The sequence below is a fragment of the Leucoraja erinacea genome, chromosome 7, assembly GCF_028641065.1.
Source record: "Leucoraja erinacea ecotype New England chromosome 7, Leri_hhj_1, whole genome shotgun sequence".
Lineage (NCBI taxonomy): Eukaryota > Metazoa > Chordata > Chondrichthyes > Rajiformes > Rajidae > Leucoraja > Leucoraja erinaceus.
Window position 1 is genome coordinate 61,993,147 of NC_073383.1, and position 26,756 is coordinate 62,019,902.

The window sequence follows — 26,756 nt, forward strand, 5'->3', positions numbered from 1 at the left end:
TGGTGTAGAGAGAGTAGAGGAGAGGGGAGAGTACGCAGCCTTGCGGTGCTCCTATGCTGAGGGTTTGCGGGTCCCAGATGTGCTTTCCCAGCCTCACATGCTGCTTCCTGTCTGTCAGGAAGCTGGTGATCCACCGACAGAGGGGTTCAGGCACAGTCAACTTGGAAAATTTGGAGTGTATTAGCTCTAGCACAATGGTGTTAAATGCAGAGCTAAAATCAACAAACAAAATCCTTTCATAGGTCCCCTGGCGGTCTAGGTGCTGGAGGATGAAGTGCAGGCCCAGGTTGACTGCATCATCCACAGATCTATTGGCCCGGTATGCAAACTGCAGAGGGTGATGTTTTTCATCTGGGCCAGCACAAGCCTTTCAAGGGTCTTCATGATTACAGAGGTCAGTGCGACGGGCCTGTAGTCAGTAAGACCAGTAATCCTTGCCTTTTTGGGCACAGGGACAATAGTGGAGACTTTGAAGCAGGCAGGGACAGTACAGGTTTGCAGGGACTGGTTGAGAATGTCTGTGTAGACTGGTGCCAGTTGTTCGGCACAGAGCTTGAGAGTAGAGGGGGAAACATTGTCTAGTCCTGGAAATTTACGGCTTTTCTGTCTTCTGAACAGCCTCTCCAATATAACAGATATATAACAGATATACAAGCCTGATGTTGTGCAGCACGGAGGGGATGGGTAATTGGGTGTTTATGTGAATGCACATATATGGTACATGCATATAATTGGAGGGTGGTTTTCAGATGAAGTGCTAGTTTCTTGCTTACTTCGCTGCATGGTATACGGCATTTATCACTGCACCATCTATGTCATTCAGCCACCAGGAAGGGGGGTACAACACAAACTATATGGTGAGAATCAGGAGAGCTATCATGACACTTGATCTTTCTGAAGTCAACCTGATACTGTACCCATGAACCAAACATGGGTGGAAAAGGATACTGGGTTAAAATTAAGTGAGTGGAGCACCTTCCTTGGATGTATATAGTCTCATATGACATGCAGTTGATATTTGCTAATTAGCCAAATATTCAGAGACCACTATCAATATGATTTTGGTGGAGTGCAATATTGTACATTTAACTACATGAAATGCAATCTTCTGCTGCTGGGTTCTTAGAAATAGAACCTTCTGCTTCTGGTCAAATGAATAAAATTACATCTAGCGGATGAATCCATGGTGATATTATACCACAACTCCAAAGATGTACAGGTTTGTAGATTAATTGGCATGCTAAAGTTGTAAAATGTTCCTAGTGTGTCTAGGATAGTGTTAATGTGCAGGGAACACTGGTTGGCACGGACTCGGTGGGCTGAAGGGCTTGTTTCTGCGCTGTATCTCTAAACTAAACTGAAAAAAGTAGTCATGACGGCCACAAAATAGAAAACCAAATCTTGTTCCTTGAAGATGAAAAAGTTTTAAAAATCAGACGGGTGGAAGAAGCAGCTGAAACTTGTGTGGTTATTGTATACAGCTCCTGAAATTAAACGTAGAGGGACATGGAATTCCATAATCCCTCTTCAAATAGGATTGGTATAGACAGGCCTGGATATGGTTTGACTATCGGGCCTGTTTATCTGCTGTATAACACTGTAACTCGCGGACACTAAGTCTGATATTCCTGTACCTTGACTTCTGGCCTTCTGATGTTATGCCTCACGTACTTCACAGGAGCACTATCACATAGAGTGTGACAATGACTCACATGGAAGATAATCAGATATATAAGCAATAAAAGAACATTTGCATTCACAAAGTGTCTTTTTTAGTTTCAGGAAACCCAAAGTGCTTTACAGCTACTTCTCAAATGTAGTCATTTTGATAACCAGAAGCGCAGTCAAAATAGTTTTTAAGAAGCATCTCTTTGTATATGGGAGATTGGATCTCACAAATCTGATTACGTTTTTTGAAGAAGATGTAACCAAAGCAAAGTTAATGAGGACAGAGTTGTAGACATTGTTTATATGGTTTTCTGCAGTATTCGACAAGGTTGCTCTGTAAGTTTAGTCTGCATGGGATCCAAGGAGAGCTAAGTGACTGGATAGAAAATTGGCATCATGGGGGGAAGCAGAGGGTGATGATGGGAGGCTGTTTTCCAGACTGGACTGTGAATAATTGTGTGCCTCATGGTTCAGTGCTTGGTCAAATACTGTTTGTGATTTATATCAATGATTTAGATGAGAACGTGCAAGGCGTAAGTAAGTTTGTAGTTGACACTAAAGTCAGTGATATTGTAGAAAGCAAAGATGGCTGTCAAAGGTTACAGCAGGATCTTGATTGGTTGGGCAGCTGGACGGAGGAATGGCTAATGGAGTTTAATCAAGAACCAGAGGACATAGGGGGGAGGGGGGGGGGGAGAATTAACAGGAACCTGAGGGGGGATTTTTTTTAATGCAAAGGGTTGTGGGTATATGAAATCAGCTGCCAGTGGAGGTAGTTGATGCATATACTATCACAATGTTTAAAAAACATTTGGACAGGTACATGGATAGGATAGGTTTAAATGGACATGGGCCAAATGCAGGCAAATAGGACTGCATCTTATAGATGCGGCATCTTGTCGGCATGGGCAAGTTGGGCCAAAGGGTCTGTTTCCATGCTGTATGACTAGAAGAAGGAAAGACTAGAGATGATTAAGAGCAATTTCAAATTTTCTGTCTCAGTGGGTGAAGTTCTGCCTGCCAATTGTGAAATTAGTTAAGTCAAGGAGGCATGTGGCCAGTGCCATTTTATTACTGAAGAAGCCACACAGTGGTAGTAAAGAAAGCTGTTGTACAAAAACCTAACGGCAAATCCAAGGAAGCATCCGACAGTAAACTAATCTAGGTCAACGAAGACAGGGCAATGGGTCAACAGCACTTAATGAGCATTAGGAGGTAGCTAACAGAGCTCAGGTTTGTCGATGGAAGTAGATGGAAGTCTGGCCAAGGGACAGTGGCCAGCCTCCCTTATATCTAAGAATAAACAGTTTCACCAACTAATGACCTAGAATTAGAGGTAGTTGGTTAGGAATCTGAAAGATCCATAAAAGGATAATCAGGGAGATTTCCTGAAGCACTAGCCAACATTATTCAGGAAGTTTAATGAAAAACAAAAGCATATTAGCTGGTAATTTATTCCATTGTGGTATATGACGCTGTCTGCCAATGTACTGTAGCTACAAGCCTTCGAGAAATAAGTCATTGTCCGTGAAGTACTTTGTGGAGTTTCAGTATGAAAGCATACTTCCTAAACATTTCCCTTTGTAAATATGTTGCTGATTTGATTGCATGTTAATTCTGTGTCAATATCCCTGGGTCTTTGGCTTTGTGTTTCATTCCCCCTCCCTACTTATGCCCATGTGTATGTCCAGTGTGTATTTTTATTGTGTACTTAATCGTGTACTTCAGACATCAAGATGCCAATGTACAGTTTACTAATTCCTAATAAATCCCAATATAACTATATCCACTTCCTACAGGCAATGATGCCATGTACTGATTATGGTTAGACTGAACAATATTAAAACAATAGGGAGGTAATTAAGTCATGCAGGTCACTGAGGGGTCAGATTTGCAGCTTCAAATGAAGTTGACTTAAACCTATAAGGAAGTTGAACATTCACAAAAGAACCTAACCAATGAAGGGGGGCACTGTTGCACAGCTGCTGCCTCACAATTCCAGACCTCGGGTTCAATCTGGAACGTTGTGCTGTCTGCATGTTTGCATGTTATCCCAGCGACCAGATGGGTTTCTGCCTGTTGCTCCAATATCCTTCCAAGAATAGCTGGTAAATTAGTCGATGGGTATATGAGTAAAGTGCATGGATCATATGGGCTGAATAACATCCAACTGCATCATAAATAAGCAAGTTACCCTCTACTGCCTCTTTACCCGTTCAGTGTCCTTTTAGGGGCAGCTCAGTGGCACAGTTTGTAGAGTCACTGCCTAACAGCGCTAGAGACCTAGGTTCAATTGTAACCTCAGGGGCTGACTGTGTGGAGTTGGTACGTTCTCCCGTTCATCGCATGGGTTTCTACTGGGTGCTTCAGTTTCCCCCACATTCCAAAGACATGCATGTTGGTAGGTCAATTGTCCTCTTGTCCTAGGTCAGTTGTCCTTTGGGTGTTAGTTAATGATAGAATCGGGGGTGGGGGCGGGGATTTAAAACAATATGGAGAGAATGAAGTTGAATTAAATTAATGTAGGATTGGTGTAGTGGGGTGGCTGATGTCAACGTGGACTCAGTGGGCCACAAGACCTATTTCCATGCTGAAGATGGACATAAAGTACAGGAGTAACTCAGTGGGTTGGGCAGCATGTGTGGAGACAAAGGAAAGGTGATTCTTTGGGTCGGGACCCTTCTTCAGACTAATTTTCAGGTTGGAAACAGTTTCCACGCTGCATCTCTCTACCTCTGAATACATTCTGAACTTCATTTTTTTTCCAATGCAGAGCACATTATGAACAACATAGCATTGAACCTGCATTGAACCTGCCCCATATTGCACATTTCTCTCTCACAGAATACTTGCAATCGTATTTACATTTGGCAGCCACAGCTCTCCCTTTGGTCCTATCAATTTGGTCATGGGTCTGATGGGCTCATCACCTCATCAAGACCTCGTCTGTCCATTCCCTCCACAGATGCTGCCTAACCCGCTGAGTTACTCCAACACTTTGTTTTATGCTCTGTATTCCAGCATCTGCAGTCTTTTGTGCCTCTCATTGGTCTTGCCGCTGTTATTTTGCCGTGCAGCGGCCTACTTGTGGACCATTCTAAAATAAGGCTATTTTCCACTGTATCTAAAGATCAATTTAAAATAATTTAAAAAACTCAAACTTTCAAGTAATAAACATATTCAACCTGTACAAATTAATTAAAACCAATAGCATTAATTATAATTAAAAAAAAAGAAGCAAATCACCTTTTCTTACCACTTTAGCTGAGGTCAGTGGCTCCATTCAATAAGTAATATCAAACTGAGCAGAGAGATGAGTAGTGTATGTAGCTCTTCAGCTCTAGATATAATGGAGGACACTTAAGCCCCTGTCCCACTTAGGAAACCTAAACAGCAACCTCTTGTGATCTTGCCCGCAACCCAAATAAAATCAAGGTCGAGGTGACCTGCAACCGCCTACCACCTCCCATGTGTCCAGGTTCGGGAATAGCTACTTCCCCACAGCCATCAGGCTATTAAACCTGGCTCGGACAAACTCCGATCATTAATAACCCATTATCTGTTATTTGCACTTTATCAGTTTATTTATTCATGTGTGTATATATTTATATAATGGTATATGGACACACTGATCTGTTTTGTAGTAAATGCCTACTATGTTCTGTGTGCTGAAGCAAAGCAAGAATTTCATTGTCCTATCAGGGACACATGACAATAAACTCTCTTGAACTTGAACTTGGACCTGCGACAAAAAAATTATTGATTTTTAAAACAGCAACCTATTTTTAATCGAGGCCGGTTTTAATCATGATGAAAAAATAGCAGCAACCTAGATGAAGCCTCAACCACGCGGAAACCACTTTCAAACATTAGGGAGAGTGACCGAAACCTCTGGTGACCTCATGGAAACCTTGGGTGGCAGGCAAGGTCACCAGAGGTTGATGTTTAGGTCTCCTAAGTGGGACAGGGGCTTTAGACTCAATGCTGAGTTATTTGTCAGTCACATCTGACCTCCGACACATTCTGTGTTGCCATGCAGATATATACATACAGATGCTTTGTTACATGCACGATGACTAACGAGCAATATAATTCATCCCATTGTCACCATATGTGGTACATATTTATGCAGATCAGAAAGATGCTGCATTGAATTCCTGCTTTTGTTTGCATTAATGATCTCAGCAAGTACGATAACGGTGATTCTTGTGATCGAAAGGACTTCACGATTTAGAACATAGCATGGTGCAGCACAGGAATAGGCCCTTCAGCCCATAGTGTCCTTGCCAAGCATGATGCTGTTCTATTCTGAAATCCTTAACGGAAATGTATAAATAAAATACAGGGATTACTGATCCACGAAGTAGAAATAGCTGTTGTAACCAATGGCTACTTTTGAAGAGGAAAAAAATACCAGTGGGTCACATCTAAACAATATCCAATAGAACCATTAGAAACAGTCAGTAATGATCAGCAATAAAAAAAAATGATGTAGCAATAGTTAAAATAAGCACACATTACTGGAAAATGAAGTTCACCGTCTTTGTGTTTTAGTTGGGAACCTACATTCAATCCAATTAATGACCTACAAAAGAAAAAATAGTGAAAAATCCATTGAAATAAATCATCAATTTGCGTGGTTCATCAAGAACAAAGTTGATGTGTCATTTCCAAGCTGAGCATAAATAGTGAGAACAGCCGTGGTGCATCAATGTGAAAGGTAGCCAGAGAGTTGATGAAACATTGTGGTGAAGAGGGACATCAGATGTGATCTTGCAGTAGTCCACACACTTGCCGAGAGGCTCAGGCTAATCACAACATCTTGCACTGAGATGCATAATAAAGAGATGCTGCTGTCATTGTTAGTGACGGTCGTGAATAGAAGAGAAATGCAGAAAAATTAGTGTGGCTAAAATGGTGGGCTCCTTCAATTTGTGCATTGTCCGCAACTAAAATCAGAAATGTCCACGGCATACCAGATAACATCCTTGGTTGAGCTTCTGACCCTGGGTAAACTTACAGTGCACTAATGAGAATCGTTTCTGGAAATGCTGGGCCCATTTCCTCTTGGTCAATAATTGGTCTCGAAATGATGACTCACAATCAAATGTGAACAAATTGGCTTTTATGCGCAAATTGCACATAAAAGCTATGCGCAAAGGCATCCGAGAAAAAGCCAAGTACATTCTGCAAAGATTCCACCAACAATTGTTTTTAGTTAATATTGTTGGCCAAAAAAAAACTAGAGCTAACTGCATTTGACTTTATATTGCCTTGGAGTCGTGCCTGTCGAACACTAATTCACAATTACAAACATCACATTCTCTCATGAACAATTGTATTCACTTGAGTCATTTAACCTGCAGCTTGCAATAACAGATCTCAGATATATAATTAACCAGAGCATTGTGCAACTGAAATAATTATTTAAAAAAAAACACCACTGTTATTAATCACCTTCACAGCCATGTAAAAATGTAACATGTACAGTATACTGAGGAATTGACCTTGGCTCAATGCTGGCACTCTTGCCTCTGAGTCAAGAGGCCACAGGTTGAAGTCCAGGGACGAAAGTACATCATCCAGACTGATATTTTAGTGCATTTCTAAGGCAAGAGGTTTTTTTCTTTTTCAGACAGCGTGTTAAACCAACTTCCTGACTTCACACATAAACAAAACAATAAATGCTGGATGTCAAGGAGCATCTGGAGAGAGAGAGAAAGAGAGAAAGAGAGGGACTGAACTAAGTTTCAGGTCTTTGACCTATCATCGGAACCGGGAAGGCAAGTTCGGTAAACAGATGAAAAGTAGGAAAAATTAAAGGAATGAGATGCAAATCATAAGGCCATAAGGGATAGGTGTAAAATTAGGCCATTTAGCCCATCAATTCCGTTCTGTCATTCAAACATGGCTGATGTATCTCTCCCTCCCAACCCCATTCTCCTGCCCACTCCCCACAACCTCTGACCTGTACTAATCAAGAAATATTACAAATAAAAAAAATGCTGAATATTTATCAGAAATTACACGAAATGTTTGGAATTCCCATGGTATTACTGAAGGAAAGCATAACAATTCTCCAATATTAATTGTGTCCAAAGACTTGAAAGAATCCTTTCCTGATCATTATCACTGCTTTGTGCAAGTGAGCTGATGTTTCTCCGACGGTACAAAAGTACGAAGACGCAACGGTGTTTCCAAATATATCATTGATCTAAAGCACTTTGGGGTATCATGAGGTATGTGCAAGAAGTCAGATAAATGCAAACTCATTCTTCCATTGACACCAAACACCGTGCTATCAAAGTATAATTTGTGTTAGGATATTCCAGGTTTAACACCTCATTTAATAAATTGTACTCAACCATTTGAGTTCTGTTTCAGCTAGGTGATTTCTGTGAAGGTACAGTAAATGCCCATTAGGATTGATAGTATTAGTCCACTCCATAATAGATTTGATATCATTGTATAACTTTGAAAAGCTGCAATGGATTTCCTATACTGTTGCTCATTGTAAGTCAAGAAGGATATCATTTTAATGGGACTTGAGTACTCACCATGTAATCCATAATATATTATTCTGACACAAAGTTGGAATGATATGTAACCAGGATTGTCATTTTTAAGATCACATAATCCATCTGTTATAAATGGACATATATTAAGTTTACTTATAGCCTAATTGTTGAAATGCAAATTGTGAATTTAATTAGAGAAAAAAAGTTGGTCCCTATAATTCCATAGTTTCAAGGAAATTTGTTCCACTGATGAACATGAAATCCGGAAAAAATAGGGCGCTATTACATAACCCTTATGCATTATGATCTGAATGCTTTAAAACAAAACTCCAGTACAGAACAACCTTAATCCTTTGTACTGCTGGCTTTAGTTGGTGTCGCAGTTAGTTACCTCATCGAAGCCATGTTGAGTAGAATGATGCAAATTGCTGACTCCAGGATGGGAAAGAACGTCATATCACAGGAAATTAAATGGACATTCCTGTGTCTTTTTGTAGTTTCCCCTAAGGGAAAAGGCATGGGATTAAGCCACAAACCCATCTTTTCATCTGTAAGAATGTAAGGCAAAGAAGTTAAAGAAAGGAAGTTAGATTACATAAGAAAATGGGATGATTTTTCTGCATGAAAATGCATCCCATTTAACAAAGAAAACGCTTAATATAGCACCCACTGACCTGAGTATTTCAGCAAAATATCAAATAATCACATTTATTCATGTAGCAGCTATTGTGTGCTAAATTGACATAAAATATCGACTCATTGGCTTGCAAAAAAAAAATAAAAATTACAGATTTAAAATCGAATAAATTAAAATAGTATGTTGTTTTTTTAATTTGTTACTAACTTCAAAGGAGTTTATTAAAAGCCGGAAAAAAGGATAACGTGCTTGAAGGAAAGGATGTAGATTTAAACTCTGAAAGCTTCCTTTTTCTCATTCTGAATAGGAAGCCCAAAGTGTTCTCCTTCTTTAACACAAACACTTCATTATATTCAGCGGTGAGCTGCTGAGGTAACATCTTTAAAAATAATGGTCTATTTACCATTAGCTGAAGTAGTTGAAAGTTTTCCAGGAAGCATGAAAATGGTGTCAGAAAAACTAGTCTTAGCAGGTTTGTACGAAAGAACAGTGTTGTGACTGGGTGATTTATAACAACAAAAGGTATCCAGAAAGCACAATTTTCTACCTAGCTGCAAACTATAATTCATACTGAGTTCTTATCAAGATAAAGTGCCTTTACTGCAAATGACCAATGCGGTTAAATTATTTTGATAAATGTCAGCACATAACAGGTAACTGCATTACAAGCAGCCAGGATCAACTGGAGTTACTGCAAGATGCATTGTAAATTGTACTTTGCTCCCCACTTCCTCCCTCCCCAATCTATGTTTAAGCTCTTTGACCAGCTTGCCAGTGTGTACTGTTGACTTCAGGTAGTGCTACGAGAATATTGGAGGAATTCTGTTTGCATCACTTAAAATGTGGCAACAACTTATAATGAGGTAAAGGTAATGGCGCAAAATATATATATATTTGAAGCATTTTGTAAGTGGCTGGAAGATATGTATTACTTAGAAACAAAACTCAAGTCTTCCCATTAAGTTAACACCTTGTTAACAATTAAGTCTTTACAACAGGTAAAGGCCAAAAGTAAATGGAAAATTAAATATATTGCCTTGGAATTGAGAAAATTCACATTATTTCCAACATATATTTCCATTCTAATTTCCTCAGGAAAGCCTAGAAACTACCCCAGAACAGGTTTTGGCATAGAAATTAAATTGGTGGCTAGTTTTGGGAGATGAGGTGAATCAATTTTGCCCCATTTCTACGTGAACTACTAAACAGCCAGTGATGGTAACATCAAACTGATGCCAGTAAAATAGGCAATTTGACTTACTTCATTTATTTATAAGACTGATGGATGAGGAAACTTTTTATAGGAAAAAATAGGAAACTGAAAATGAGGAATCAAATTAGGAAATGTGAAAAGCATCATGAGCATGATAATCAAAAAGCAAATTGCTGGAGGAATGTAGGAGGTCACGTAGCATCTGTGGAAGGAAATGGACAGTCAATATTTTGGGTTGAAACCCTTCCCTGGACTGAAAAAGTGGGGGGGAGGAAATAGCTAGTTTAAAGAGGTGAGTGAGGTAGGCAGGAGCTGGCATATGGGTGGATCCACTTGTGGAGGGGTGGTTTGGTGGATGGATTTAAGTGGGGAAAGGGGGGTGATGATAACAGCAAAGGATTGGCCATGATGAGAACTGCAGATGATGGATGACTGCAGATGATGGATTCTAATGGAAAACGAAGGTGGAGTTTAAGATCGTAGGTTGATAGAATGGAGCGTCTGAGCTTGTATACTCCTGAATTTAGAAGGATGAGAGGGATCTTATTGAAACATATAAGATTATTAAGGGTTTGGACACGCTAGAGGCAGGAAGCATGTTCCCAATGTTGGGAGAGTCCAGAACCAGGGGCAGTTTAAGAATAAGGAGCAAGCCATTCAGAACAGAGATGAGGAAAATCATTTTCACACAGAGAGTTTGTTTTGTAATCAAACCATTACAAGGTATTAGGTGAACCACAAAGCATTTATTAAAACCCATGCAGAGAGAACAATACATACTGTTACATCCATCGCATCATCTTACATACTACCAAACTAAGGGACGAGCAGGCTGTTATCAGTGGCTGCATTCCTACTCAAATCCTGGACTGGATTACGTGGTGGAATGTGTATCATGCATAATATATGTGGTGAAGGTTATATTGACAGAGATTAATATGGTTGATCTACAGAATTGTGAATCTGTAGAATTCTCTGCCTCAGAAGGCAGTGGAGGCCAATTCTCTGGAGGCGTTCAAGAGAGAGTTAGATAGAGCTGTTAAAGATAATGGAGTCAAGGGATATGGGGAGATGGCAGGAACGGAGTACTGATTATGGATGATCAGACATGATCACACTGAATGGCGGTGCTGACTTGAATGGCCGAATGGCAATTGTCTATATAGTCTATGATCAAATAAGAAAAAAGGATACATGGCAAAGGTGATTAAGAGTGTCTCTTAAAAAATATAGAGTGTGTATAGAGAACTTAGGAAAAAAATTGGAAGTGCAAAATGGGGCCAGGAAATATCCTTGGCAAGCAAGATTAATGAGACATTCTGTAAGGATTAGGAAAAGAGCAGGTCCTCGTGGTAACAAAGGGAGAATCTGTGTATGGCTTCAGAAAATATGGGTTGGGCTCTAAATAAATATTTCTCATTTGTATTCACCATGTGGAAGGGCATGGAAGATGGTGAGTTCAGAGAGGGGTACATAGATAATTTAGAGCGGGTTAATATTAAGTAGAGGCAAAGGTTACGGGGCGCATAATAGCCAATAAATCCCAAAGGCCAGATGAGATCTATCCTTGGTTCCTATGATAAGCAAGGGGGGAACTGCGGCCCTGACAGACATTTTTACAGAAGGAATTTTAAAAAGGATTTGTATGGAATGTTTGTTACCCAGAAAATAGTTGATGTCTGGAAACCACGGCCAGAGAGCGTGCTGGAATCAGATACAACCATGAAGTTTAAGAGGTATATTTACAGGCAAATAAATTGACGAGACATGGCAAGTTTGGTGTAGGAAGGAACTGCAGACTCTGGTTTACACCGATGATAGTCATAAAGTGCTGAAGAAGGGTCTCGACCCAAAACATCACCCATTCCTTCTGTCCAGAGATGCTGCCTGTCCTGTTGAGTTACTCAAGCATTTTGTGTCTCTGGAAGGGTTTGGGCCTCGTATAGGCAAATGCGATTGATGTAGATGGGCAAAAAAGTTGGCATGGATGTGGTTGTCCAAAGGGCCTGTTTTGTGCTGTTCAACTCTATGACTCACCGATGGTTCTGTTTAAACTGAAAAAAGTCATGCAAATCTCTTCACCCAGCGAAAATGTGCTACAATGTTCTTGCAGCTTAATAATGGCAAAAATATTCCAGGAAATTCCAGGCCTATCAGATAAATTTAAAGCATGTGTATCTAATTCTATTTTAATCCCAGCATGAAATAAATGGTTTAACCTCTTTAAACTAGTGAAACGTGGTGCTGGAATGTTAGGCCAATATACAATCATGCTAATGGCAGTAATTTCTGCCGTACAACTCCAAGATTTGAAGCTGTGATTAACAGGTTAACATCTTATGATATGTTGTATCTGATAAACCAATTAAAATGAATTATCACTGCTACCTTGAACTCAAAAACCTCTGCAGATTAAGATTTAGATTTTTCTTTCCATGCCGATGTATTACAATAGACCTACTGTATTGATTTTAAAGATTCAGAAACAGAACTGTAGAAAACTCAGATGGCAATCTGGGTCATGCCTGCCTTCCATCACTGTCATGAATCTCTTGGATTAAGTGAACAATTGTTTAGTTAAAAGAACTAAAAATGCATTCAGTTTCTCTCTTATTGTAGTATCTTTACTCAGCTGTCACTGTCACATATGCATCAGAATGCAATAAATGTGTCACAAGAAACCAGCTGAGGAAAAATAATGGTATTCAACTCGTGTCCTAACTGTAGTCATTTTCACCCAACAGAAAATCAGGATTACGATCAACGTGTTCAGTGTGTTGCAAAACTGGTGAAGAAACTTCCAAAACCTAACCACGATACCTTGAGCGTTCTCGTTACACATTTACAGAAGTAAGCACACAAAAAAAGTTATTTATTATTTATTTTAATATGCAAGATTCCTTCTATTATTTTTCATTCCCTTTACAAGAAGTATAAAATTCTGGTCTTCTAGCACTTAAAACTGCAGGCGAAAGGTTCCATCTGATCGTTTTTGCTTTAGCAATATGTTAAATGCATTCTTTCAAAATGCATGGTGGAAGAGATTAAATGTAGAAACTACTACCGTAGAATTATGGTGCTATTAATAGAGGGATTTTGTACTCTCATCCCTGAAACTAAGGCGGCTACCAGTTTGCAAAAAGGCAATCAGGAAGCTTTTTTTATATGTCCTCTTGCAAGAAAGAAAGAGTTTTCATTTATATGGTGCCTTCCAGATACAAAGCATATGATAATGATTCAAGGTCTGTTTTATGAAAATAAAAATGCAGAAAGCACAGAGATAAAGTACTAAGATTATTTTGATGGTACAGTGAAATTGGAATGACCTAGCAACTGATTGTTCAGGAAGCCTGATGGTGCTGCATCTGGTTCACTCGTTTATCTAGACTATGAGTCTAGAGGGTAAGCGTGGAGTGCTGCCAGAGCCAGGGGTTCAGGGTACGGCTGAAGCTGGGTTATGGACTGTGGGCCAGAGAACAATAGGAACTGGAGTTGGGGTTGGGGTTGGGGTCCAGTACATCAGGGATCAAGAAGGTGGGTAAATTTGCAACTGGATTCACAGTTCAGAGAGCTTGTGTATATTCCATTTCTTATTGGGTAATATGTTTAAATAATTATCATTATTATGACAGCAATTATTAAATAATAATAATAATAATAATAATAATAATAATAATAATAATAATAATAATAATAATAATAATAATAATAATAATAATAATAATAATATTGTTTGGGCATTAATAGGGCTAACTCAGGAAATCTGCTGGTCCACCAATATCTCAGGCCCGTGAGTGCTAGATTATCGTAGTTTTACCGTTTTGGTTAAAGGATAACATTTGCACAAGAGTTTAAGAGAATTTTCCTGCTCTCTACCTCAGAATGAGATGGAGCGGATCCACACCTAGTGTCTTAGTCAGCCAAAATAAAAAGATTAATGTTGGCAAATGCTCCACTAAAAACAACGACATGGCTTCTAAATCATGCAGCTTTTTACATTTTCAGTCATTATTGAGAACAATCATTTACAACAGTTGTTAACTTGGAATACAGACCTATATTTTCAAATTGGCAAACACAGAGTGCCCCTCCCACACTCAGCTGATTATCCTGCTGAGAAGATCTGGATTCAGCTGTGCTGTTAAACTTTTGGATTCAACATATGGCATTGTCCAGTGGAACAGTTCAGAAAAAGGAATGCATTATTACATTAACATCTAAGGCTTGCATTCCAAATGCAAGAACTGGTAAGGATCCTATTAACATCAGCAGTTTTTAGACTATTTTCTCGGCGTAAGCATTTAGTTTCAGTTGCTTATTTTTCTTTCAGAAGACTTCACTATTTTGATTAGAAATGATATTGATCGTTTGGCTTTATTAGAAATAAGCAGAAAGTGACCATAACTATGCATTGCAGCTATATGCTATATGGTGTATCAGGACAACATTCAAAAGCAGCCACTTAGCAATAATTCTACTTAAAATAATTTTGTAGGCTGACCCGACATGGCCATTTTTCTTATCTTGATGGCAAGATGGGACCAATTTGATTCTGTAAACTTGGATCTACTCCTTTAATGAATGCACACATTTTATATCTGCTGAATTATTTTACATCTTGTAGAAGTTTTGAGGAGCATTGATATTTCATTAGATATTCAAGGAATAGTGTAAATTCTAGTATCTGACTGGAGCGGCAATTGACTCATAACAAACAAATGTACAGAGCTGGATTAAAGCAGTAGGCAACTATAATAGGCAATACCTGATCCGAACAGAAACAGCAACCAGCTGAATTGTATCTGAAGCTACTGGAAAGCACTAGGATTCAACAGAGATGGCAGCATATGTAGTTAGGTAGACACAAAATGCTGGAGTAACTCAACGGGGCAGGCAGCATCTCTGAAGAGAAGGAATGGGCGATGCTTCGGGTCGAGACCCTTCTTCAGACTGAAGAAGAGTCTCAACCCGAAATGTCACCCATTAATTCTCTCCAGAGATACTGCTGTCCTGCTGAGTAACTCCAGCATTTTGTATCTATCTTCAGTGTAAACCTGCATCTGTAGTTCCTTCCTGCACATGTGATAAGGTGATGGGTAGAGGCACTGCTGTGCACTGTTGAGAAGTAGAGACCTAATAAGTGCAGCAAATGAAAGTGCTGAGGTATCTCAGCAGGTCAGACAGTAATTCTGGAGAACATGGATAGCCTACATTTAGTGTCGGACCCTTCTTCAAACCATGTTCTCTATCCATGTTCTCCAGAGATGCTGCCTGACCTGCTGAGTTACTCCAGCACTTTGTGTTTTGCTCAATATTCCATCATCTGCAGTTCCTTGTGCCTGTGTGAAGTGCAGATTAGCTGAGCCAGCACACGTATTTTAGCTATTGGGCTAAGTTCCTAGGGTGACATGTGAAATTAGCAGATAGTGAGATATTTATGAATATTAAACAAGAATTAGGGTCTACTAACTCAATAATGATGGTTGTCCTGACATGCTGTACATTCACTTAGCTACCACCATTAATGTAAACATGCCTTGAGATGCAGAGAAAATTTAAGTATCATAAAGATAGAAGAGAGCAAGACAAGAGATATTATATATTTTTTAATCTCAAATGATGTCGAGTGTAAGTATAATCCAGAATTGCCTATTTTTGTCAAGAGAAAAGAAACTTGTAGAAGAAATTTATAAATAAGTAAGTATTTGCATGCACAAACAGAAATACATATTAGTACAACAGTGGTTTTGGATATGAAGACATGGTTTTATTTTAACCTGCTAATTCATTTTGTCTGATTTACACTATAAAGTCTAAATTTTTCCAAACGTTGAAATCAAGAGCAGCTATCAATAATCAGAAGGGTCCCAACCTGAAACGTCACCTATCCATGTTCTGCAGGGATATTCCTTGACTTGCTGAGTTACACAGGCTCTTTCTATTTTTTTAAATCAAAGTGAAATAATGGGTTTATTCTTCTAACCTGATTTCAGCATCAGTGCCAGGATCTGCCCATATTGGAGATCCAATGTCAACACAGAGATGGACACAAGCCTGGGCTGCCAGCTACCGTTGTGAACTCCTCACGAGTACAACTGACTAGCATTTAGTCTGAAGAAGGGTTTCAGCCCAAAACGTTGCCTATTTCCTTCACTCCATAGATGCTGCTGCACCTGCTGAGTTTCTCCAGCATTTTTGTTTACCTAGCATTTAGTCCCACTGGCTTCCCATCTTATGGACCGTGCTATCAAGTAGCACTAACTCTCCAATAACCTACTCACCAATACCCAGTTTGGGTCTTACCATGACTACACAGCTCCAGACCTCAACACAGCCTAGGTTCAAGCATAAATCTCAAAAATGAATTCTGCAGGTAAAGTGAAAGTTATTGCCCTTGACATCAATGCAGCATTTTAATCTGTGTGCCATCAAGGCACTCTGGTCTGTGAACATCAAAGGACAAACATGGTTGGAATTATACCTCAGGTAATAGAAAGCTAGTTTTGTTTTCATTTATAGAGATAAAGTGTGGAAAAAGCCCTTTTGACCCAAGAAGTCCGCACCGACCAATGATCACCTGTACACTAGTTCTATGTTATCCCAGTTTTGTATCCTACACACTAGGGAAAATTTATAGAAGCCAATTAACCTACAAACCTGCACATGTTAGGAAGGTGGGAGGAAACTGGAATACATAGAAAAAACCCATGCGGTCAGAGTGAGAATGTACAAACTCCATACAGACAGAACCCATGGTCAGGATCAAAACCAGGTCCCTGGCACCGTAAGGCAGCAACTCTACCATTGCGCCACTGTGTCGCGGCTGTTGCATGCCAATCATTCCAGCATCAACCATTCGAGCATCTGGAGATCACTACAAGAGCTTGTTAAGGCAATGTCTTCAGCCCACAGTCTTTAGTTACTTTATCAATGATCTTTCTTCCATCATAAGTTTTGGAGTAAAATTATTCACTGATGATTGCACAGAAGTTCATTTCAATTCACAATTCACAATAGGGTGGCACGGTGGCGCAGCAGTAGAGTTGCTGCCTTACAGCGCCAGAGACCTGGATTCAATCCTGACTTTGAGTGCTGTCGGTACGGAATTTGTACGTATTCCCCCGTGATCAATGTGGGTTTTCTCCGAGATCTTTGGTTTCCTCCCACTCTCCAAAGACGTACAGGTTGGTAGGTTAATTGGTTTAGTATAAATGTAAATTGTCCCTAGTGTGTGTAGGATAGCGTTAGTGTGTGGGGATCGCTGATCGGCACGGACGTGGTGGGCCAAAGAGCCTGTTTCTGTGCTGTATCTCTATCTCTAAACTAAACTAAACTAAACTAAGCTCAACTAAGCAATACCTGCAATCAACAAATCCCAAACACCATTTAGACATGGGCTGTTAAGTGGCAAGTACCATTTGTTCCACAAAAATACTCTTAATGAACACGTACCCTGGCATTTGATGGCATTACTCTCACTGAGTTTCCACCATTGATATCCTGTGGTCATCAATGACCAGAAACTCATCTGGCCTGCCATGTAAATACTGTGGCTACAAGAACAGGTGAGAGGCTGGGAATCCTGTGGTGAGTGACTCTCTTCCTGACACTCCAGGACAAGAGTCACAAGCACAGCAAGAAGCTCAACACTATTCTAGGCAAGTCATCATTTTGACTGGTACCACATCTGATGCCCTAAATATCAGATGCCCTAAACATCAGTTTTGCCTTCCACTGCTGCAGTATGAACCGTCTATAAAATGGACTACTGTTACTTTCCTAGACTATGCTAACACACTTCCCAAATCTGTGACCTCTACCATCAAGAATGGCAAAGGCAGCTCGTGTATAGTAATACCACCACTTGCGGTTTGCTCTTCAAGTGGCACCATTATTTTGACTTGGAAATGTATTATCACTGGATTTAAATCCTGGGAACCCCTAATCAACAACAGTATGTGCAGAAGTGCCTTTACTCAAAGTACGGCAAAGGTTTTCGGCACAGTACGTGCCTCATCAGTACTTTCTCAAGGACACGGGCCTGGATGTCGAATTTTTAAAAAGACAGAAAAAGCTGTCTGCTGAACCTGCACTCGGGTTAAATAGAAGAAATTGGCTGCTGGGAGAAAGATAAGTGAAACTTTTTTTAAATTTTAATTAAATTATTGAATCTCTATTTGTCTGTATAAAACACTCATTCAGCAGCTGTGACAGCTTTAACAGCTGGCTAGTTCTGTGGCGGGGCTTCACCAGATTTAAAAGTAATTCTGTAAGTACAGCCATCTGCCTGGGCAGAGATAGATCCTGTGCCACTGTGCTCTGCACTGCAAAGCCAAAGTGCTGGGAGTCAGGCTTCCAGCAGCAGAATACATCCAAGGCCATGAAGGAAGAAATTAAGTTAGGCAGCCAGTGGTGTTAGAACATTGGAAGTTCAGCCCCACTTATTTAGCTCCTTTCTCCACAGATTCTGCTTAACCTCTTGAGTAGTTCCAACATCTCTGGTAATATTTCAAATTCCCAGCATCCACAGCATTAGGCCTTTGTATCTACCTGTATAAAATGAACAGAAAATAAGTACACTTTTGCCAATAATGGTAAGCATATAAAAGGAACGTCCATTATGAATTTGAATACAAAAAATTGTAATATGGAAAGTTGATGGCATCTCTGGAGAAAAAGAATAGGTGAATATTGATTTCTCCAATTTCAGGTAATCCCAGCATTCCATCTTTCTCTGCCCCTCCCTCAGCCTAGTCATCCTGCTAGTTCCATTGCTTGCATCCATATATCCCTTCGTTATCACCTCTTCCACAGCCAACAATGGACCATTGGGGGTTCAACTTTGCCTTGGTCATAGGTGTCGGCTCTGATTTGTTCTGAACCTTTTAATACCTCTAATTTCTCTCTCCCCTGACTCTCAGTCTGAAGAGGGTCTTGACCTGAAACGTCTCCTCTTTATTTTCTTCATAGATGTTACCTGACCCGCTGAGTTACTCCAGCATTTTGTGTCTATCTTCAGTGTTAACCAGTTTCTGCAGTTCCTTCCTACACAAAGTTGATGGCATGACTGAACACACATTGCATTCTTAAATGTTACTTGACCACCCTCTTATATTCAAGGATCGTCACAGTCAAGTATGACCTGTACCAGGTTTCCAGATTTGGTGATGCAAGTCATTTCTCAATTTGGATTAATACATTTCTATTATTATTATTGTCATAATTTAATGTTATATTGGAAAATCACATGTAAATATTCACATAACCACTCTCCTAACTAATTGTTGTAGCATCTCTATGTGTCAAAGTGTCAAATGACAAATACATTCCAAGTATAAACAAGATGAGAAAAGTTGCAGACACCTTTTGTGCATATCATACATTATCACATTTAAAATATAGACAGATTGATAAATGCAAAGTAAATTTAATTTAATTAGCATTAACTGACAGTTCTTCTTGACAAATCCACACACAAGATAAGATGTTGTTCAGCCAGAGCTGAGCACACTTCTCGGCATCCACATACAATGATGTCTGCATTGGGCTTCTTGGTGGAAAAATTGGTTTAAATAGGGCTGCGACATGAAAGCTCTTTCCTTGATACTTTACACTGAACACTGATTAGTTAACTTTTGATTGGCTTGATTATAAAATGTTTCAAACTGAAACAAATGAATTATTTGTACACTTATTAAAGAAGAATATATTGGGCAGCAGAAACTTTGAATCTTTTTCAAACTAATCAAGACCATATAAAAAAGTAGCAAGTATCTCAGGTTGTTGCCTAAGTGATGCATTAGCCCAGATATACTGCCTATGCATTTAATAGTATTTACTGATAATATTGGAAAGCCATCGAGCTGATCTTATCAAGCAATGTACCTTAGCAATATCTGGGTTTTGTATAATTTCCTTCTCAGAGATAATTGTTGACATAACTGTCCAACCCCGAAGTAGGTGGGTAGAGTACAAGTGAAATGGTCGTGAAGGTCGATAGTATTTAAACAACATGATAATCATTTCAACAACCATTTCCTTTAATAATACTCTAGCTCATGGAAAAAAAACCTGTCAGAGATATGCAAGATTATGATTAAGATATCAGCTAGGTGAAGATTTATATCTGTCTTCTATGCAAAACAACAAAACAGACAACTCAGCTTCTACCTTTCCCATCTGACCTTTTACATTACAGTAATTGCCACTCGTTATTTTATCATGTAACCGGTGTACAATTGCTCACTTTTCTGTGGAATTACTCAGTCCCTCTTTCATGTGTCATGAATTAACTGCGTTACCAATGTGTGCCTGAAGCAAGGGAGCTGAGGATTGATTCATTTCCTCCGTAAAATCCTGGGGGATGGGGAGGGGAGGAGCGGAGTGGAAAGGTGAGGAGAGAAGGGGTCCTTGTGAATGAGGGAAGTGAATGTGTTGAATTAAGATTGGAAAATGGTGGAGCAATGGTGATACCTTTTGTGGTCAGGAAAAAGGAAGAAGAGCTTTTTAAAGTATGTTTCTTGAACATTCAACTCTGCTGGGCTGTGCATCATTTACACATGTTGCCACAAGTATTCTGCATACTTCTTACAACTAATCAGGGATGCATTTTGTTATTTTAGTTGATGATTCTTGTCCTTGAAGTCTACAATCATCCAACTCTTCAGCCATAATGAACTTTATAAATGGGTCCTGGGAGATGGGAGCTGTCGCTAATTAATATTTAAGAATGGATTCTGCAGTCATTGATGAAGGGACAGTAACAATTCTGACTTAAAAAAAGGTTCCCTACAATTACCTTGCCAATTCTATGGCATGGCATCTTTCCCAACACTGGTTCTGACAGGTGTAAATTCAAAAGGACCTTTGGCATCCAGTGACTGGAATATCATCAATGTAAGTAAGCAGCCACTGAAATTGCATACGAGATAGTGAAATACCATGCTCTGTATTAAAAAAAAAAATATATATATATTTTGTTACCTTCAAATTCATCATGGTTGTATATATTTTTCCAGGAAAATTGCAAACCGCATATAAAATTAGATATTTAGTTCCAGCCAGATTGGTGATCTATAATTATGGGCTCAGAATAGCACCAAAATGTCACTTATACCATACATCAATGTATAAACTTTAAGGATGTTTACAGTGAAAAAGGTTTTTGTAAACCTAAAGTTCATTGACACAAGGAGGTCATACTGTGGAAGATTGCAAGTCAGTGCACGATGCAGTGGATAATTCATGAAAACTTTTGAATTTCCATCTTTGAATCCATATTTAAGTACTCCGGAAGTTAGTGTTGGTGTCACAATCTCTAATGTCTGCGAATACCAACAACATTACTGCAATCATAAACCTGGGCCTTTAAATTGGCCTAATGCTCAGACCATATGAAAACACAATGTCACTCCAATAAAGTTAGCAGTATGTGGAACTCTTGTTCAAGATTGGGATTTTTTTGTACAGATTTGTATACTGAAATGTTTAGCATTTATTTATCTCGAAAGTAGGCTTGGTGCACATCTTTAATTGAGGACAAAGGTATATAGATGAACATTTTGATGAAAAGCTGAGGGCAAAGGTAGGTCAAGAGACATTTTGATGAACAACTGAGGGAAGCTGTATATAGACAGACATTTTGATGAAAAACATCAGTTTGAAATAAACAAGGAAAGATACCCCACTCAAATGCCCTGGAACTGCCAGGAGCATCCATTTCAAAATGTTTATTACTTTTAAAGGAGGTTCTTCTGCAGGAAGAGTGCTTTCATTACTCGGTAAGCATCATGTTGCAAGACCATCCTCATTATGCATTGTGATCAACTTATGAATTTACCAGGGAGCCATATCCATTAGTCTTTCGGGAGGTAAATGACCTGTGAAGGGACAAAACCAAAAAATGCAATGAAGCCAATTTTCATCCATCTTCAAGCGTGCTGATTTGAATTCAAGCTAAGTGATCTGTTAATTGTCATATAGTCATAGTACAAACTAGCAATTTGGATATTTTGATTTATGCTATTAAATTGTTTTTGATGATTTACCACATAGAGTGATAGTCACTTGCTAATCCTCCATCTTATTTTGGGTGAAGAAGGTTGAAGAAAGGTCTCGAGCCGAAACGTCACCCATTCCTTCTCTCCACAGTTACTTCAGCTTTTTGTGTCTATCTTATTTTGGGTGAAGATCTGGTGGATAACGGGGTAACGGATAAGTTGGCTACAGAGTATTTAGAGGATACACATTACCTCCGTTTAAGCCCAAAAGTCAAATATCTGAATTCCAATTGTTGTTAGCTTGAGATAATTACTTTTTGTGACAGTGTCATCTACCATTTTCTTTTGAGTTATGTACAAAGAGAAATTTACCAACGAATAGATGGTTAACAGATGTCCCTATTGTATTACAAGTCTTTGCTGGGGGATATGAATATTATTGATTTATGTGATTAGCTGTGGAACAGTTTGCAATGAGGGAGCATTCCCTTTGTCATTCAAGCTAATATTTAGGTTTAGGTTAGAGATACGGCATGGAAACAGACTCTTCAGCCCACCGAGTCCACACCAATCATCGATCACCCATTCTAGTTCTGTATTATCCCACTTTTTCACTGACTTCCTACACATAAGGGCAGTTTTACAGAGGCCAACTAGAAACCCACCTTTAGGAAATCCACATGGTCACAGGGAGAACATGCAAACTCCACACTGACAGCATCCAAGATCAAGATGAAAACCAAGATTCTGGCACTGTGAGACAACAACCCTACCAGTCATTGTGCTGATGGCAACTTCAAATGTTGGCTCCCAATAGCTCCATTGCAACAGAGAGAGCATTTGTAGAAATGTATTTCCTATACTTCTCAGAATTTTCAGCCTACAAAACTACTGACATTACTGGATGACATTCTCTCTCGCCCCCATTGTCAGCACTCACTTTCCCACAGCCCCAATCAGATGAATATGGAAAGAACAAAGGTTGAGTTCTAATACTGACAATCTCTAGAGCTGCACCCATATGTATGCTGTAAATGCTTTTAGTAAAAAGGTGCTTCCTTATGGTTGTGGCAGACTACCTCTTGTTATAATGGAAAATCGATTAATATGAAGCAATGGAACCATTTTAGGTTCATTTATTGGTTCAAAATAATCTGATCATTTAACTGATAAATCATGGGATGTTTAAATATTATAGTTTTCTTTCTATGATAAGAAATTGATTACAGAAGAGCAATAGAATGAACTAAAAAGTATCAAAATAAGTGAGCATGAAATGAAATGACATCAGTGAATTTGTTGATACATATTGAAAACCCTCACTTACCAGAAAATACAATGAGAATTATGCTTCTGAGGTGCAAGACAGCTGCTAATCATTGTTTATCTATTTAAGCCACCATCTTTAGAGTTGCATTGGTCATTATCATGCTTAATTTGCTCTCATGCTGGTGATGTCATGTTACCTTTAAGATAAAAAATAGACTATCTGAGACAACATATTTCTAACAGCTCTTTAGCTTTATAAAGACAGATGGATGCCTGCCTCAAATATTTCTGGGATACTTTATGGGAGTGCCTCCAGTATTTGTCAGTGCCTCCAGTATTGTGGGTGTCACACCCATACCTACTGATGTGGTTCAACTTTATCCTGGAAAGGCATGGAATTAAGCAACTCTGGATTGTCTACATGGATACTTTTGATCTAAATTGCATTGGAAACCACTCCAAAATTAAAAGCATCTGTAAAAATGTGAAATGTTTGTTTCCTATGTCTGGTAGAAACAACACCAACTCTTTTAGGCACATGTTCATGGCAAGGAGAAAAAAAAAGAACTTATTCAGAAATAACTCCAGGGACATTCCTTTTACATATTATAGAAAAGTTTTAATCTACATTCATTGACATCTTTTAGCTATTTTAATGTACTTTGTGAAGAATTGTTTCTAATTTGCTATCATGTTTGCAAGAAAATTAGCACCAAGATTAATGAAGAATCTTGTTATGTAGTATAATCAAAGCCATTTGAGAGATTGCACAATTAAATGTGATGTCATTATTTTCCAACATAAATACATATGACGGTGCCAGTTTATTTCTTGTGGTGAAAAATGAGAAAATGTAGTTGAATATTTCTTAAACAATCCTGATGTTTAATTGATTTGAGGCAGAAGGTAACCTCCACACAGTGTTCTAAGATGTGTATTGTGTAGACTTTGTAAATGAGACAATTTTACGTAAATGTCAACTAAACACAAAGTACGTGATTACAAGTTTGCATTGTTCAGTGTTCACGGTGTTCCGATCGTCAGGAGATGCTGGAGGCAGGGAAGCGAGATCTTCTGTGCACAAAAGAAAATCCTGTGTAAAAGTGATCTCAAACCTATCTAACTGACCTTCAACACAACCACTGTACTTATGACCCTAATGAGGTGTGCCGAAGGGCAAGAAAGCATCAGTAACCAACTGCTATATCCTGTTGTATTATGGTTCAAATTAGATAATAATTAATTACTCACAGAATCTTCAGTGCTGCGTAAACATGCTGGGATGTTGCCATTTATGTTGGCTTCCATACCACCTCAGTGCCATTTGTTTGGCCATTATTGTTACTGCATTAGCTCCCCTAATACTTAATATCTATTCTAACTCACATTGCACCTTCCATGTTTGTCGTTCTTAACTATTGTCAATCTTGATTAATGAACCTTCATTAATAAACATCCTGCTTTCTGGTTTCCACCTTCAATTGCTGCTGTTGCATGGAATCAATTAGTCCGTACAATGTGATTTATTCTGCTAAGATCTTGGGAGCAGGTCAGAGTTCATTGATGTTAATTGTAACAGTTGCGTTTCCATACTAATAACAATGCCTTCTCTTTTTTAGCTAGATGGATTTTTGAAAAAAACATTTGACTGTTGTACCAACTGAACTCAAAAGACATTTGACTTTTAAACTTCTTTCAAATTTGTCAAATCAGATAGAAGTCTTTCACAACAGGAAAACCATTGAATTCATCCTTAAACTCTTTGTGGGTGTAATTCAATATGAAAGAGAAATAAATAATTTGTATTACATCTTTCACAATGTTGTTATGTTCCAAAACACTTCACAGCCAATATTAATGCATTTTGTAACCCAAGAAAACATAGAAGCCAACTTTATACACAGCAAAGTCCCATAAATGACAAGAATTAAATGACCCTGTAATTGGTTTACTTCGCCATATTGGTTGAGAGATAAATACTGGCCTTGACAACCTTGCTGCTCTGGTTTTAATAGTAGCATGGGATCTTTTACATCCTACTGAGAGAAGGTCGACAGTGTCTCGATTTAAAAATGCATCAGAAAGATGGTGCAGTACTTCCTCATTATCTCCACTAAATTGTCAGCCAGTATTACATGCTCCGTTCTCTGGAGTAGAGGTTTAAAACACAACCTCATGACTCACAGAGGCAAAACTGCTATCATTGAGCCAAAGCTGACAGCTTGTTAGATTGCTTTCGAGTTGATTTTAATTGCACTCTCTAAAGGAAAGACTAGCAACATTTCCACAATGCTTTTGTCTTCGGAATCATAGTAATTATCAAAATGTTAAGTTTTGTCAGTTTTATCTGCTCTGCTCAGCTATGTACGTAACCTGTAACACTATCTGTCAATAATGGGCGTAACTTTACGACTCCAGGCCACCAGTGAGGAACTTGGCCCACCAGCAGTGCAAATTAAAAATCTGAATGACTTTCCGACCATTGGTTGGAAAATGGTGGTCTGTGAATTGCTCAGTCTCTGATTTGTGCTGCCAGCAGGTGAGGGTGTGTGTCAGCAGCATGTACTTGTAAATCTACCCCTGATGTATAATTAAGAACTGCTGAAAATAAATGAAGCTGCAATACAACCCATTAATGCCTCCTTTCTTGGCACCTAATGAAGAATGACATTGGCAGTTCATTGGACCACACAAGATACTCCAGCTAATGCCAACTACGAGGCTGCACAAATTCATCATCATCTCATTCTTTTTTTATTCATTGCCCTGCATATAAAAGTCCAATTTTCAATTAGTTAGTACGTGGTATTTTTTCATTGACAATTAAGTTTTAAAAGATAAAGGTTTGCATCACCCATTTTGTTTAAGCATAAATCTCCATCAAAAAACGAGAGCCAGTGTTACCATAGTTCATGGGTCCGTAGTGGCATTGAAGTTCACGTGCATCAGTTAAGGGCCTGTCCCACTTAAGCTATTTTATAGGCGACTACAGGTGACTAGGCTGTTGCCACATGGTCACTGGGGTGTCGCCTGTATGGTCGTGAGTAGTCTCCTCAGTCGCCCAGAGTCGTAGCGTCTTTCTGGTCGCCGTTGGGTTTTCAACATGTTCAAACCTTTTCGGCGACAGTCGCCAGGTAACGTAGGTTGTCGCCGGTGCCGACTTTGGTGAATTCAATTGGCGACTACCTACGTCAACCGGCTTCAGGTACCGGCGACTGAATTGTCTTCAGTTGTCGCTGACAGGGTCGTAGATTGCCGCGGGTGTGCGTAGATTGACTTCGGTATTCGTAGGTCGCCTGTGTGGTCGTAGGTTTTAGGATGTCATGGGTATGGTCGTAGATGGACGTCCTTTGGGTCGCCGGTTGTCGGTTGCTTGACGTAGCTTGACGTTAACTAGGTGGTAGGTTGTTGTAGCTTGTCATTGTCCTAGACATTGGCATATGTTGAAATTG

At 39.2% G+C, this 26,756-nt stretch overlaps 1 protein-coding gene across 1 annotated transcript in view; it reads left to right on the forward strand.

The window, feature by feature from the left end:
- The window catches only part of LOC129699053 (rho GTPase-activating protein 15-like), a 688,053-nt gene that overhangs the window by 625,941 nt on the left and 35,356 nt on the right, over positions 1–26,756 (forward strand). Inside the window, exon 14 of the mRNA XM_055638666.1 lies at positions 12,781–12,886. Coding sequence (XP_055494641.1) covers positions 12,781–12,886 — 106 coding nt within the window. The remainder of the gene's footprint in view (positions 1–12,780; positions 12,887–26,756) is intronic.